This window comes from Neoarius graeffei, chromosome 4 (assembly GCF_027579695.1).
Source record: "Neoarius graeffei isolate fNeoGra1 chromosome 4, fNeoGra1.pri, whole genome shotgun sequence".
NCBI classification, from domain to species: Eukaryota; Metazoa; Chordata; class Actinopteri; order Siluriformes; family Ariidae; genus Neoarius; species Neoarius graeffei.
In genome coordinates this window covers 80,457,141-80,473,448 of record NC_083572.1, presented here as the reverse complement: position 1 = coordinate 80,473,448, position 16,308 = coordinate 80,457,141, and the positions used below count along the sequence as shown (strand labels likewise).

At 40.9% G+C, this 16,308-nt stretch overlaps 1 protein-coding gene across 4 annotated transcripts in view; it reads right to left on the bottom strand.

Moving 5' to 3' along the window:
* Positions 1 to 3,972: 3,972 nt before the first annotated feature.
* sap130a (Sin3A-associated protein a) overlaps positions 3,973 to 16,308 on the bottom strand; it is a 42,847-nt gene continuing 30,511 nt past the window's right edge. For 3 of the 4 annotated variants that reach the window (XM_060919803.1, XM_060919805.1, XM_060919804.1), the window contains 3 exons: positions 11,612 to 11,715; positions 7,381 to 7,494; positions 3,973 to 5,298 (listed from right to left, as the gene is read on the bottom strand). In XM_060919803.1, the coding sequence (XP_060775786.1) occupies positions 5,140 to 5,298; positions 7,381 to 7,494; positions 11,612 to 11,715 (377 nt within the window). In that variant the 3' untranslated portion in view covers positions 3,973 to 5,139. The remainder of the gene's footprint in view (positions 5,299 to 7,380; positions 7,495 to 11,611; positions 11,716 to 16,308) is intronic. The other variant, XM_060919807.1, reaches the window with a different exon arrangement.

Genomic DNA, 16,308 nt, shown 5'->3' with positions numbered 1-16,308 from the left:
ACTAACCTTGCAGACAAGCAAAAGTGTGTCCAGTTGAGAGCTGGTGCAAGGGCTTTGTAGCCAGTTCCACTGTAAGGTTCCTGAAGGAAGTAGGAGGGCAGGTCCATAGGAAGGCACTTGCCACTGAAATGGGCACTGTAGTGCAGTCGTTAACATTGCCGCCTCACAGTAAGAAGGTTCCAGGTTCAAACCTCATGGCCGACAAGGGCCTTTCTGTGAGGAGTTTGTATGTTCTCCCTATGTCCATGTGGGTTTCCTCCGGGTGCTCTGGTTTCCCCCACAATTCAAAAGACATGCAAATTAGATATAATGGGGGCCACTGTAATTGGCGCAAGCTGTTGTGGTTTCCCAGCCATAATGTATGTTCATACAGTGGTGCTTGAAAGTTTGTGAACCCTTTAGAATTTTCTATATTTCTGCATAAATATGACCTAAAACATCAGATTTTCATACAAGTCCTAAAAGTAGATAAAGAGAACCCAGTTAAACAAATGAGACAAAAAAATTATACTTGGTCATTTATTTATTGAGGAAAATGATCCAATATTACATATCTGCGAGTGGCAAAAGTATGTGAACCTTTGCTTTCAGTATCTGGTGTGACCCCCTTGTGCAGCAATAACTGCAACTAAACGTTTCCGGTAACTGTTGATCAGTCCTGCACACCGGCTTGGAGGAATTTTAGCCCATTCCTCCGTACAGAACAGCTTCAACTCTGGGATGTTGGTAGGTTTCCTCACATGAACTGCTCGCTTCAGGTCCTTCCACAACATTTCGATTGGATTAAGGTCAGGACTTTGACTTGGCCATTCCAAAACATTAACTTTATTCTTCTTTAACCATTCTTTGGTAGAACGACTTGTGTGCTTAGGGTCGTTGTCTTGCTGCATGACTCACCTTCTCTTGAGATTCAGGCTACATCCACACGACAACGGCAACGAGATGTTATTAAAAAAAATATTGCGTCCACATGGGCAACGGATCAGTAAAATATCAGGTACATATGGCAACGCAACGCTTGCTGAAAACGATGCAATACACATGCCACACCTCTAGGGGTGCTGTAAGACGGTCCCTTCGGAGACACCAGAACAATAGAAGTAAGGACGCATGCACAAACTATTATGCGCGAGACTTCATATTAGCCACAAAGTCAGAAAAATCTGTTCGTAAAATTACATTATAATGACCAAATACAATGAAAAGTATTTTTCCAGTCTCACCTGTGAAAGGTAATCCCATGTGATCTCGTTTGGACGGCAAACCTATTGGTACAGTTAAATGCAGCACATGAATGAGGCATCTTTATTCTCCGCTTTGACCCATCCAATATGGCGGCGAGGATGACGTATGATTCTACGCAGAAGGCGGCGTCTTTAATGGTCCGGAATAAATTGAATGCTACACGTTGATGGATTAATTTGTTCTTCTACGCCCTTTTTGAGGAATGTATTGTAGGACTTAAACCAACATCTGAAGAGGTGAGATCGCTCCTTTTTTTCCCTATTTTTGCTGGCGGGATTGACTCTGCCCTAAGGGCTATTCTCTCTCTCTCTCTCTCTCTCACTTTGCACCATTACACAATAAATATTCACAGTGAAAATATTTTGTAAGCGCGTTTCATGAACCAGGTTATAGGATTTGTTGACAACTCGCATCGAGTTCGTTACACTTCTACCCGGGGTGAAGCACATGTGGTTGTGACGTCATCGTAAACAAATCCGTTCTACTCATCCAGACGACTTTGCAACGGCGCCGTTGCCAGATCTTTCCACTCTGGAACCCGTTCTCAAAAGATTTCGTTTTGGGGCACCCAAAACGCCGGTGCCGTGTGGACGCCAGGCCGAAACGATAAACAATTTTATCAGATTCACCTGAATCCGTTGCCGTGTGGACAGGGCCTCAGTTCAGGGACAGATGTCCTGACATTTCCTTTTAGAATTTATTGTTCCATCAATGATGGCAAGCCGTCCTGGCCCAGATGCAGCAAAACAGGCCCAAACCATGATACTACCACCACCATGTTTCACAGATGGGATAAGGTTCTTATGCTGGAATGCAGTGTTTTCCTTTCTCCAAACATAACGCTTCTCATTTAAACCAAAATTTCTATTTTGGTCTCATCCGTCCACAAAACATTTTTCCAATAGCCTTCTGGCTTGTCCACGTGATCTTTAGCAAACTGCAGACGAGCAGCAATGTTCTTTTTGGAGAGCAGTGGCTTTCTCCTTGCAACCCTGCCATGCACACCATTGTTGTTCAGTGTTCTCCTGATGGTGGACTCATGAACATTAGCCAATGTGAGAGAGGCCTTCTGTTGCTTAGAAGTTACCCTGGGGTCCTTTGTGACCTTGCTGACTATTACACGCCTTGCTCTTGGAGTGATCTTTGTTGGTCGCCCACTCCTGGGGAGGGTAACAATGGTCTTGAATTTCCTCCATTTGTTCACAGTCTGTCTGACTGTGGACTGGTGAAGTCCAAACTCTTTAGAGATGGTTTTGTAACCTTTTCCAGCCTGATGAGCATCAACAACGCTTTTTCTGAGGTCCTTAGAAATCTCCTTTGTTCGTGCAATGATGTACTTCCATAAACGTGTTGTGAAGATCAGACTTTGATAGATCCCTGTTCTTTAAATAAAACAGGGTGCCCACTCACACCTGATTGCCATCCCATTGACTGAAAACACCTGACTAATTTCACCTTCAAATTAACTGCTAATCCTAGAGGTTCACATACTTTTGCCACTCACAGATATGTAATACTGGATCATTTTCCTCAATAAATAAATGACCAAGTACAATATTTTTGTCTCATTTGTTTAACTGGGTTCTCTTTATCTACTTTTAAGACTTGTGTGAAAATCTGATGTTTTAGATCATATTTATGCAGAAATATAGAAAATTCTAAAGGGTTCATAAACTTTCAAACACCACTGTATATAGCTCGCTATGGCCAAAGCTAATAAATTAGTCACTAGCTGTGATTGTAAAGAAGAGATACCGTTTGGAAACTAACCATGAGAGACACACTCTGGCCTCATCAGCCTGCAGTGGGCCTACCTTGGTTGGGTGTCTTGTGATAAAAGTCTGAACCACCCAATGATGCGTCATCAATGGTAGTAACATGATCGAGAGGTAATCCCCAAGAACAGCCCACTCAAGTCAGCTGCAGTGCAGGAACTTCAGGGATCGTAACACTCGGTCCTAGTAATCAATTTCAAGTGGCTCTGAATAGTAATATCTGCCAAATGTCAAAAGGCAACTTTTCTTCGTTGTGCCAAAGATAAAACCCAAAACATTACATTTGGGTTTTTTTTGGTCTTTACTCTCTCCTCTAGGAATGCAAACCTTTGCATTTAGCTGTATCAAGGGTGTGAGAGCATACAATAAAATGTGATGTTTGTAATGGAATACACAAATTAATTTCCTTGAGGTTTCTTGCTTTGTGCACAGGGGCTGGAACAGATTTGGGACTCGTTTCTAGTGAAGGAAAAGTATAGTACTACAGCATACAAAGACACTATAGAATCGTGTGCTGCCAACTTTGTGGCAACAGCTTGGGGAAGACGGGTGTGACGGCCAGGTGTCCACAAACGTTTGGCAAATTAACATGGCATCCTTGGCAAATTAAGTTTCTTTAAAGCTCCCTACTGCCTATAATAAAAGGCTGTTAAGATGACACACTCCTACCTGTACCACCTCCTCCTCCTAGCCAGGCTGCATCTCCATAACGGAGTCAATACTGTTCTGAGACTCGGACCTGATGACCTGCTCTCTCTCTCTCTTTTTTCTTTAAAAACATCTACAGAATAAGAGTACTTAAGAACTTGTATTTTGGGGTTATCCAAAGCTTTTATATGGTGAATATTTAAAAAAAAATAAAATAAATAAATAAAAATAAAAGTAGGCAGGCATTCTGGAAAAGTGTTAACATTAAAGCAAGGTTACCAAAAATGAAAAACATTACACAGTTAGAATCATACATACAGTTTCTTTTACTGCAATAGCACATAGTATACAGATAACAAAAGAGAAAAACAAAATGTACAAAAGAGACAAATTATTCCTTAAACTAAGTTATAACCACAAAGTTCACTTTATATCTGTAAAAGAAGAGCCACATTAACAGGGCACAAAAACAGTCAGTCAGTCTCAAACACAAAAACAGACTTACAGTAAACAGCAAGTCAATCGCATTTATACAACTATCTTCTTCTGAGGTTGAAAATGTAAAATGATCCACACATTCTTATTACACAATTATACTGTTTCTTTCAAGTACATACTCAGGCTCCATGTGCCGTCCTCAACTGCTCTTCAGCACTTCAGATCTCTTTAGCGCATCCGCTTACTCGATGATCAACAAAATATAGAATAGATGGGGGACAGTGAGGCAGAAATATACTGCAGAATATGAAATTTGGGTTTTTTTTTTTTAAGAACTGATCTGAAAATGCTTGCTTGAGTGTGTTGAATGCAAACCCAGACGTACTCCACAGCTACACTCGAGATAGAAGGCACTGAAACTTGGATTGTATACACACTGTGCTCTACGGTGTGTGTCTGTGCTGCATACCAAGCTTTATACCTGTACACACTTTCTTTTAGTCGGCTTAGTAAAGATTAATATTAAAGAGGTACGTAGTCTAGGAGTCGTGATTTTCACTTCATGACATGATGGAGAAAAACTGCATCAAGCATGTGTGAGTCTCTAAAGCTCTCTATGACCAACACTACAACAACTCTACTTTGACCAAAAAAAAAAAAAAAGGGAAGGCAACTTAATGTTTATTTTAAAATGCGAAACGGGGGGAGGAAAAAAAATGTTAGTTGGGGTTACTGGGCCGTTTACTCCTGAATGAAAGAGACACAAATCCTTAATAAGCAGCAGTTCCTGTCTAGTTTAACCGGTTGGGACAGACAGAGGGTCCAGAGGGTTTACAACCTGCTTTCTCTGCTCAGACTAATATAGATGAGGTGATGTATTTAAATCTTGTGTGATTGTGCACAGCAACCTGAAAAAAAACCATGACATGGTCCAAACACTGAACCAAAATATTTTCCTTTGACCTTACAGGTGCATAAACAGAGATTAAAAAAAAAAAAGGCCGATGAACGAAAGAGACTGCTCCCATCTTGCCTAGGGCCGCTCTTTGCGCTTTAACTTGGAACTCTTCTTGACTGTGCCGTTTTTGTTGAGTAATTTGAGGACTCTGTCTTTATGGTCTAGAACTTTCATCATGGTGTCTCTTGCCTCAGTCACCTGATCCATCACTAGCTTGCAGCGCTGCATGTTACCCTAGAGACAATCCACACACAAACAGAAATCAGACAGAATGAACCCGTGTTCAACTAATGAACACAAACCAAGTCACATGCAATTAACCCAATTCCCACCCTGTTGCATGACGGTTACTGACCCCAGCAGGACAAAGAAAGAAAGTGTCTCTTCTGCCACATATGAAGCTGCTGTTCGTGAACTTGGAGAAAAGTACGAACTATCTTGAATATTGAGGATGAGGACGGCCAAAACAAGGGCACAGAGCAGTATCAGTGGGTATGGTCATTAAACATGAATTAGATACATGCACACAAAAGGTATTCATGTGTGGAGCTCAGTGTTCATAAAGTTACAGTGAATGGCATGCGAAGAAACCTTAAAGCAGATACGCACAGCCTTTATTTTTAAATAAATTTCTGAGTAGATAGTATCTCCATCCTTGACTCTGGTATGCTGCATAAATGGGAATTTTTAAAAAATATATTTTTGAGAGTTAAAATCGACCGCAAAGTTGGCATTCGAGCTGCCCCGCTGAGCCAGCCAGCCCTGAGTACATGACGTCACAGCGGGAACCGGTTTTAAGGCCGAAGCCTTTTACAGCTATAGACCAAAGTCGTATAAATAAAAATTTATGGTGAAAGTAAGAAATACCGTTACCGACTTGCTCAACTAAGACTGATTTGACTTTATTGATTGTGGGTTGACTCTCATTAAAACAGGATAGGTGTTATAACTTATGCAATGTACATGCATGCATTTTCACTCATAAAACATAAAAGGCTAACTAAATAATCTGAGAATAAATGAACTGAGAATAATATTCTGAAGCAAATTAAAATCATCTTATACCGGTAACTTAAACACAAGTTACATGTATTAATCCAAATGCAGGTAAACAACGTGTTTTTTTTGTTTTTATCCAAATGAGAATCGGCGCTTACCCGTCTGTGTTCTCGCTTCTTGAAGGCCGATCTTATGGCCAATTGTTTTGAAACAATCTGACTTTCAGTTGTTCGTTCAGTTCTCCGTTCATTCGCTTTCACGTAAGGGCGAGATAGCAGCAATATCCAGCGCAGAAATAAGACGGCTGCTCCACTCATTCTCCATTCTCTCCATTACTGAGTACTCCGCCATTACTGCTCGGCTCAGGCAATTACTAAAACCCGGGACGGAACAGGATGTCACCAGTTTTAGCAACAACCACGGGGAGGTCGCTGCCCAAGCGATATGTCCCGTCCTGGGTTTTACCAAAACCCTCGGCTCACTCCGGGAGAACTGGTGCAACTAAACTCACTTGACTTTAAAAAAAATTAAATAAAATTAATACTTTCCCTTTTCTTGCAGTTTTATTTATTTTCCTTTAATTGTTGGTACTGCACCCTCTTTCAATAAGGCTTATAGCCAACGCTCCTCAACAGATCAGAAGTTTCGTACAAGTCTTCAGTAAAATGTGCAGAGCAGAGGAGAGACCGCTTCATCGGCGCTCAATGTGCCCGTGAACTTCTCACAAAACGCGTCCAAATCTTTGCAGTTTGAACATTCTCGGGCCACGAATGCAACATAAATCCACCTTCTGTTGCACCGGCCAGCAACACATCTACGTGGCATGGCGATAAATTAGCTCAAAATGGAGGATCGGAGTTGCAGTCAGCTCTGTGTTTTAGTATAGCGGAAATGGTGATGAGACCGATTAGACTTCCTGCTGTGATGTTACGGACGTCGAAGTCATTCACTCAGACCGCTACCTATATGAATCAGTTTAATCGTAAAAATTACTATATTAGATTTATTGTTAACACTTAAAACTATTTCTGTGACATTCTTGAGGTCTCAAGGCATTTATAAACAAAAGAGAGGCCATGGCTCTGTGTATATGCTTTAAAGAGGACCCAAACACAAGGGGGAACCTATACTCTTCTGGGTGACACCAGATAGTGGGACAAGAGCCAATCCTCAAATTGCTCCATTTTGCATTTGCGTTAAGTCCAACACTATTCACTTCAGGCGACTCACTTCCTTTGGGTTGATATGGAACAATATCCAGACTGTTAATGAAAACACTGGAGAGTTGTTTAATGAGGTTTCATTTCTTCTACTGACCTGGATGAGCTCGTTGATGCGGTGCAGGTCATCATCAGCTCCTGCTCTCTTCTTTGGGATGAGTCCCTCCTGCAGCGTAGTGAGACGGCTGTACACGTCATGCTCTAGGCTTGTCTATAGTCACACAAGGACAAATAACTATCAAAGAAATGTCTGCAAGGGAAATGCCAATACAACGTGGTAACGCTTATGCCCTTTACAGCTCAGTACTGCAGTTCCAGAAGGTTCCATATCTACTCATTTTAAATTCTGATTCAAAATCATTATACCATTTCTTCTGACGATTTACAAATGATTGTACATTAAATCAATAAAAACGTGTCTTCCACATAAATGTATTAAGTTTTATTCAGAGCTTTCAGATCTACGGTCCATCATCAGGGACAGAATGAAATATGCATTTACAGAGGTCAACAAACTAGTTCAATCGAAAACAACTACCAAATTGTCACTTGCGTTATGATGGGTCATGGGCTTAAACAAAATCTCCAAGAAATACTGAAGGGGTGGGGCGTAAATAAATAAATGCTACAAGATAAACTAAAACACCATACATAAAGCTCACATGCTATAAATGACAACTTTTTAATTAAAGGCAGATAACTTTCAGGTATTTTCCTGCCACGGTCTCTGTTGGTTAGTGCATTGCTGTCACTGGCGATCATCCAAGCTTCAGGAAATTTTTTCTCTTTAACCAAATGGTCTTGAAAAATGAGTACACTGCTGTTATCTCACTCTACATCACGGCCCAGGCTGTTGGCCTGGTCAGCTAAAGCAGAGGTCTCACATTTAACCAACCTAACACTTGCCTTATGTTCTTTTATTCTTTTATCAAGTGAACGTCCAGTCTCGTCAATATATTTAGCCTTACAGTCTTTACAAGGAATCTGGTACACGACGCCTGCGTTTTTCTCTTTTGGAATGCGGCCTTTTGGTTTTGATAACATCTGCTTCAGCGTTTAGACTGGCTTAATATTGGATCTGATGAAATGCTGAGTTAATATGTGCTGGATTCTCTCAGTCACATCCTTAACGTAGGCTAAAGTAGTGAATCCTTTCCACTCTTATGTTGGTGGTACTTTCTTGTGTTTTTCCTTGTTATACTTGTGGATAAAATTCTTAGGGTATCCGTTCATGTCCTTTAACGTGGTTAAAAAAAAATTATATGTGTGGAAGGCACATTTTTATTAACTTAATATGATTCCCACATACAACCCCGATTCCAAAAAAGTTGGGACAAAGTACAAATTGTAAATAAAAACAGAATGCAATGATGTGAAAGTTTCAAAATTCCATATTTTATTCAGAATAGAACATAGATGACATATCAAATGTTTAAACTGAGAAAATGTATCATTTAAAGAGAAAAATTAGGTGATTTTAAATTTCCTGACAACACCACATCTCAAAAAAGTTGGGACAAGGCCATGTTTACCACTGTGAGACATCCCCTTTTCTCTTTACAACAGTCTGTAAACGTCTGGGGACTGAGGAGACAAGTTGCTCAAGTTTAGGGATAGGAATGTTAACCCATTCTTGTCTAATGTAGGATTCTAGTTGCTCAACTGTCTTAGGTCTTTTTTGTCGTATCTTCCGTTTTATGATGCGCCAAATGTTTTCTATGGGTGAAAGATCTGGACTGCAGGCTGGCCAGTTCAGTACCCGGACCCTTCTTCTACGCAGCCATGATGCTGTAATTGATGCAGTATGTGGTTTGGCATTGTCATGTTGGAAAATGCAAGGTCTTCCCTGAAAGAGATGTCATCTGGATGGGAGCATATGTTGCTCTAGAACCTGGATATACCTTTCAGCATTGATGGTGTCTTTCCAGATGTGTAAGCTGCCCATGCCACACGCACTAATGCAACCCCATACCATCAGAGATGCAGGCTTCTGAACTGAGCGCTGATAACAACTTGGGTCGTCCTTCTCCTCTTTAGTCCGAATGACACGATGTCCCTGATTTCCATAAAGAACTTCAAATTTTGATTCATCTGACCACAGAACAGTTTTCCACGTTGCCACAGTCCATTTTAAATAAGCCTTGGCCCAGAGAAGACGTCTGCGCTTCTGGATCATGTTTAGATACGGCTTCTTCTTTGAACTATAGAGTTTTAGCTGGCAACGGCGGATGGCACGGTGAATTGTGTTCACAGATAATGTTCTCTGGAAATATTCCTGAGCCCATTTTGTGATTTCCAATACAGAAGCATGCCTGTATGTGATGCAGTGCCATCTAAGGGCCCGAAGATCACGGGCACCCAGTATGGTTTTCCGGCCTTGACCCTTACGCACAGAGATTCTTCCAGATTCTCTGAATCTTTTGATGATATTATGCACTGTAGATGATGATACATGTTCAAACTCTTTTCAATTTTACACTGTCGAACTCCTTTCTGATATTGCTCCACTATTTGTCGGCGCAGAATTAGGGAGATTGGTGATCCTCTTCCCATCTTTACTTCTGAGAGCCGCTGCCACTCCAAGATGCTCTTTTTATACCCAGTCATGTTAATGACCTATTGTCAATTGACCTAATGAGTTGCAATTTGGTCCTCCAGCTGTTCCTTTTTTGTACCTTTAACTTTTCCAGCCTCTTATTGCCCCTGTCCCAACTTTTTTGAGATGTGCTGCGGTCATGAAATTTCAAATGAGACAATATTTGGCATCAAATTTCAAAATGTCTCACTTTCGACATTTGATATGTTGTCTATGTTCTATTGTGAATACAATATCAGTTTCTGAGATTTGTAAATTATTGCATTCCGTTTTTATTTACAATTTGTACTTTGTCCCAACTTTTTTGGAATCGGGGTTGTACAAACAAACTTAGGATATAATACTTGTACATTGTGTGTTACGCTGCACTATGCATTGAGCTCATTTGAGGTTTGTGTTAATTGTGCTGTGATGAATTTGTTATTCTGGCTGTAAACTGTGATTAAAGCGTTTTCTTTCATACTCTTACACTAAGCCTGCTCTTCAAGGTCATATAGAGTCACTGTATTGTACTGTACATGTCAAAGATTAAATACAGACTGCATTAATGCAACTGCTTCCAAATCATTTAGCTGTTTGGGGAAGCCCACTGAATTCTGGGGTTTTGACCGAAATTTGTTTCATCTGCCTAGAACAGGGGTGGGCAAACTTTTTGGCTCAGGGGCCACACTGACTTTTGAAATTTGCCAGGCGGGCCGGGCCAACACCAAATTCATACATATCGAACATAAACTGGAAAAGCTTTAGTGTTATTGTAAGGCCTTCACTGACAGAGACCCAAATGCAGATCAGATTGACATTTATTTTAGTTCTCAGTCAACAAAGGCAGAGCAGAAAAATGCTTGCAGTTCAATAGATTGGCACATAAAAAAATATATACACATAAAAACAAACACTAGCACTACAGCAGCCACCCACGACAACCAAAATTACTAAGAGTTATACTTTTTATATTATTATGTCTGTAAACATGTGACTACCATCTTATTACAGCTCCAACATAGTTTTTAAAAGAGAAAGTGTTAATACTCACATTCACTCAGCAACCGCTGAGCTATATTCGTCCGTGATTGCGCCGACTGGTTGTTAGCATAATTAGCATGCTTGGAGGAAAAGTGCTGTTTGATGTTATATTCCTTTAAAACTGCAACGGTTTCTTTGCAAATAAGGCATACAGTCTTTGATCGGACTTCAGCAAAAAAATATTTAGTTGTCCATTCTTTATTGAACACCCTGCACTCACTGTCCACTTTTCTTTTTTTAGGACCACTCATTGTAAAGTTTTATCCTGTGTTCTCGAGATCATCAGTGGCACGGGCGCCAGAATGACTTCCATGGCACGCACTGCACCACTCTGCAAATGTAATCTCGCGTGAATACGACTGACTGGAAAGACGGATCTCTAGAACACCTGTTTACGTGATAACACTGATGCTTATAGTTTATAGATCTGCTCAATCGTGTTTATATGATTGTCTTCCGTGGGCCGGATTAAAAACGCCAACGGGCCGGATGTGGCCCGCGGGCCGTAGTTTGCCCACCTCTGGCCTAGAACATACTTCTCAAAGTTAAAGAATCATAAATAAGTTTACGGATTTTTTTTCCTTTTAATCCTGCCTAGGCTATCTTTCTGCAGGGAAACAAATGTTTAACAAATCCACTGGTAAAAACAATCATTCTGCCTAAAGATGTCTAAAACCATTAATTTCGGGCATGTTTAAATGTGACTCACCAGCTGCTTAAGCTGTGCAGCGCACAAGTGCACCTTCCACCCTTGGGCACGGCACGCAACCCCCCTCTGATTGGCCACATCTTGGAGAGAATTCTTTTTCTCCTCTGCAAAAGGGAGCAAGAAATAAGTAATACACAGACCAAAGCAGCACGTGAAGCATTGAAAGTATATGAAGCTGTATCATGTGCTTTTTCAAAAGATGAGATTATTAGTAAAATGGGTTTGCGGACAAGACAGGAAACTCGAAAATGGTGCCTCGGAGAATAAAACAAAACAGTCGCTTAGGGACAGGAAAATGTGAATTTTTGTGAATTCCCAGAAAACTTAATATGCTGAAATTTTATAATAGTCTACTGATATGATGAATATTATTATTTATATAAAACGTAGAGACAGCCATCTTTAAGAAGACATTTTGCGACCAGAACATAAATGTCTAAATCCTTACTGGAACAGAAAACACAATACAGTGGAACAGACAGTCGAGTGTGTGTACGGTCACAGTACACTGTAGCAGTCAGTCCCGTCCATAAGGCACGTGGCATGGCAAAGTCAAACACTTAGCATTGGTACTACATTTCACATGATCTACACTGTATTAGATACTTCTTTATGTTCCATAAAGTAGCGTTGTGACCATCATTGTTAAAAAGCGACAAAATGTGTGTGCGCGTGTGAGAGAGAGAGAGAGAGAGAGAGAGAGAGACAGTCTGGGGAAAATCTGTTTGGTGCCACTGCAGATGAATTCCGGCAAACAGCCAAAACAGAGCTTTTCACCTCGACTTCACGAAAATAAATATATTTCAGCAAAACATTTTTATTAACGTGCCAAGGCTTTCTGTTGTGTGCGCACACAATATATGCTTCGACTCTCTTGTATCTGGTCTTGCACTGTACGACAAGCATAGTCATCTGACTGGTCAACTCTTTCCCCAACCATTATATTGGGGGGCACCCTCCCCAACAGGACCCTGCCCCCACGCACACCAGGAGTGCAGTTCTATACAGTGCAGTGTAGTTTTTCTGACCATTGTACTAAAATAAATGTGAAGACGACTCCTTTAACTGTTTGTTCAGGTCCAAATGCTCTGTAATAGGAGCCGCGGGGTGGGGTCCTGCAGGTGACCATCCTCATCCAGCAGCAACAACCCCCCCCCCCAAAAAAAAAAAAAAAACCCAAACAGTAAACTTAGGGGAAACATTGTGACTGCTCGAGTGTTCTGAGAGCACAATATCCCCCGCTGGCAGCTATGCCATAACTCTTGTAAAATGCGACTGAATTGAGCAAAATTACAATATGTGCATTACTGACATATAACAAAGAATCCTGTCAATTTTGTGAAATTCCTCCAAAAATTGTGAGGGAAGTTGATTTCAGAAAGCAAGCAAACCTTGATGAAATTGGCAAAGTGCAAGTTTGTTAATAATCAAGGATATAACTCTGGTAAAATTTGCCCAAATTAAATTAAATTTCAATATGCATATAACTGTCATATAACAAAGCCTTCTGCCAAGTTTAGTGAAATTCCTCTACAAATTGTGAGAGGAGTTGATTTCAGAAGAACGTACACCCTCATGAAATTGTCAAAAGTACAAGTTATTTAATCAAGGGTCAAAACACTGGTAAAATTTTCACAAACGAAATTAAATCGCAATATGCGTATTACTGTCATATAACAAGGCCTTTTCCCAAGCTTCGAGAATTTCATCCAAAAATTGAGCGAGGAGTTGATGTCAGAAGGCGAGCACATCTTCATGAAATTGTGAAAGTACAAGGTTGTGAATCAAGGGCCACAACTCTGGTAAAATGTGACTGAATTAAACAAAATGCGTACTACCGACATACAACAATGCCTTTTGCTTTGTTTCGTGAAATTCCTCCAAAAATTCTGAGAGGAGTTGATGTCAGAAGGAAAACGCACTCATGAAACTGTCAAAGTATAATTTTGTTAATCAAGGGCTGTAACTCTATGGAATTAATTTTGTGCCAAAATGTTCATACAATACTTTTGAAATATCAAACAAAAACAACAAATCAAAATACAAAAAAAGAAAAAGTCAATTTTTTTAGACTGGCAAACAAATTATTCGTGTAATCATGCAAAATATCAGTCTATTACTCTTCAGAAACCTTTTATTTTTGTTCCGCGTCTTTCTCAGTTTTGTTTGACGTAATTTATTTTGGTTGCGATTCCAGCTTTCTCGTTTGCGCTCCCTGACTTTTTGCTTGCAGTTTTGGCACAAACTTCACGTGTGGGTGGGCTGTCCAGGAATGCATTCCCATTGGCTAACTTGTGTTTGACTGACAGCTACGCTCAGCCATTCCCCGGAGGCTGTTGCGGCCATTTCCTACTCTGATTCTGGCGGACTGTTTGACGAGTGACCGATCCATTGACGGTAAACAAGGATCGAGTGGACTTCAGTGGCGACTATGATATTGAATTAATTCAACAAAGTGTAAATTCAATATCATAGTTGCCACTGAAGTCCACTCGATCCTTGTTTACCGTCAATGGATCGGTCACTCGTCAAACAGTCCGCCAGAATCCGAGTAGGGAATGGCTGAGCGTAGCTGTCAGTCAAACACAAGTTACCCAATGGGAATGCATTCCTGGACAGCCCACCCACACGTGAAGTTTGTGCCAAAACTGCAAGCAAAAAGTCAGGGAGCACAAACGAGAAAGCTGGAATCGCAACCAAAATAAATTACATCAAACAAAACTGAGAAAGACGCGGAACAAAAATAAAAGGTTTCTGAAGAGTAATAGACTGATATTTTGCACGATTACACGAATAATTTGTTTGCCAGTCTAAAAAAATTAACGTTTTTTTCTTTTTTTGTATTTTGATTTGTCGTTTTTGTTTGATATTTCAAAAGTATTGTATGAACATTTTGACACAAAATTGATTCCATATAACTCTGGTACAATTTGACCGAATTTGACAAAATTGCAATATGCACATGACCAACATATAACAAAGAACTCTGCCAAGTTTCATTAAATTCCTCCATAAACTTAGCCTAGTAAACTAGACCCACCTGCCTAGTGGCCAAAAATATTTTTGCCTACGAGTGGGTCTAGCCTCGCACCATATCAACAAAACACCCCGGGCATCAAATCATGCCCGCCAATCACAACGCAAGGTTTTTGTTTGGATTCTTTGGGCGGGCTTTTGCAGGAGTGACGACAAGGCTGCGCAACGCTGGAGAAAGCACAACAGGAAAGATGGCTACGGCTATTGAACAGCGCTCGTTTGACTCCGCTTTGGAATCAATTTTAGAAGAATTAGACTTGGAGTTTTCGTTGAAACATGAGCAGGAAGAGGCTCTCCGCTCATTCCTTTTCAAGAAGGACGTTTTCGCTGTTTTGCCGACCGGCTATGGCAAAAGTCTGATCTACCAGCTGGCTCCGCTGGTAGCCAAAAGGATGGAGCTAGTTTGTGCAGTACGAAGAATTAATAAACAGCTTTGAAGCATTACTTTTTGATTGTTTCTTATTTTCCCGTTATTTTAAATTTAAGGGAAATTATTTCACCAAACACCACTAAATAAAAACTCTCAAAAACAGTTTAAGCAAACCCTTGAAAAACACTTTAAAAAAACAAGTGTATGTTAAGTGTGTGGTACAGACTCCAAACTTGTGGTCATCATCTCCAAACTTCTTAATATCTAGAACCTGTTTATTAATTAATACGCATTTTGAAAAATTATTTATTTCAAGGTCTCCCCCACTGCTTTCTGTCGCTCTGACTACGTCACAGTTGCACTGACTGGTCAGAGCGTTGGCCTATACGCACAGAGACAGTTTGAAAGACAATGGGTTGTTCCACCCACACCCTTCGGAAATGTCTACGACCGAGACCAGACTAAATATTCACATTTAGTCTGGCTTGCCAGGCTACCATAAACTGTGAGAGGAGTTGCTTTCAGAAGGTGAGCACTCTTCCCGGGATGGATGGACAGACGTCGCCACGACATAACCCCCCTTCGGGCCTTTTGGCCAGCGGGGGGATGAAAATCCCATCACAAAAGGTGCTCGCAATATCCAATACCTCATGATTCATGAATGCTGAAAGTTAAATGCTAATGATTCCACTTGACACCTCAGTCAGAAAATGGTGTCAAGCTCAGTTTGGAGAGCTTTATGCAATGAAACTTTAAAAGGAAAGAAGTCGTCAAGTAATAGACATGGAGGAAGCTGTTGCTACTGTTCAATTAGTCCCATTTTAATTACATGGGTATTTTTTCTGACACCCCTCCCAGTGTAGCTGGATTCAAACTCATGAAAACTAGTGGGTTATTACTGCCTGTGGATATGGTTACTGAGCAGGCACTCCACACTGAGGATATCAAAGATCAGGGATGAGAATGAAAAATATTTAAAAAGTCTGAAAAAACCAGGGCAGGGCCCATGGCCCAGGGGGGCGGGGCCCATGGCCCAAGGGGGCGGGGCCCATAGCCCAAGGGGGCGGGGCCCATAGCCCAAGGGGGCAGGGCCCATGGCCCAAGGGGGCAGGGCCCATGGCCCGGGGCCCAGGGGTTCCAGGGGCTAATGATTTTTGGCTATTTTTTTTTTTTTTTTACCCCAAAACCATTAATTTTATCAGCAAAAAGTTGCAATGTATTTGGAAATAAATTCCCCTTCTTGGTGGACTACCAGGTGAAAATGATTAATATGGTACAAGAGACTTGTTTT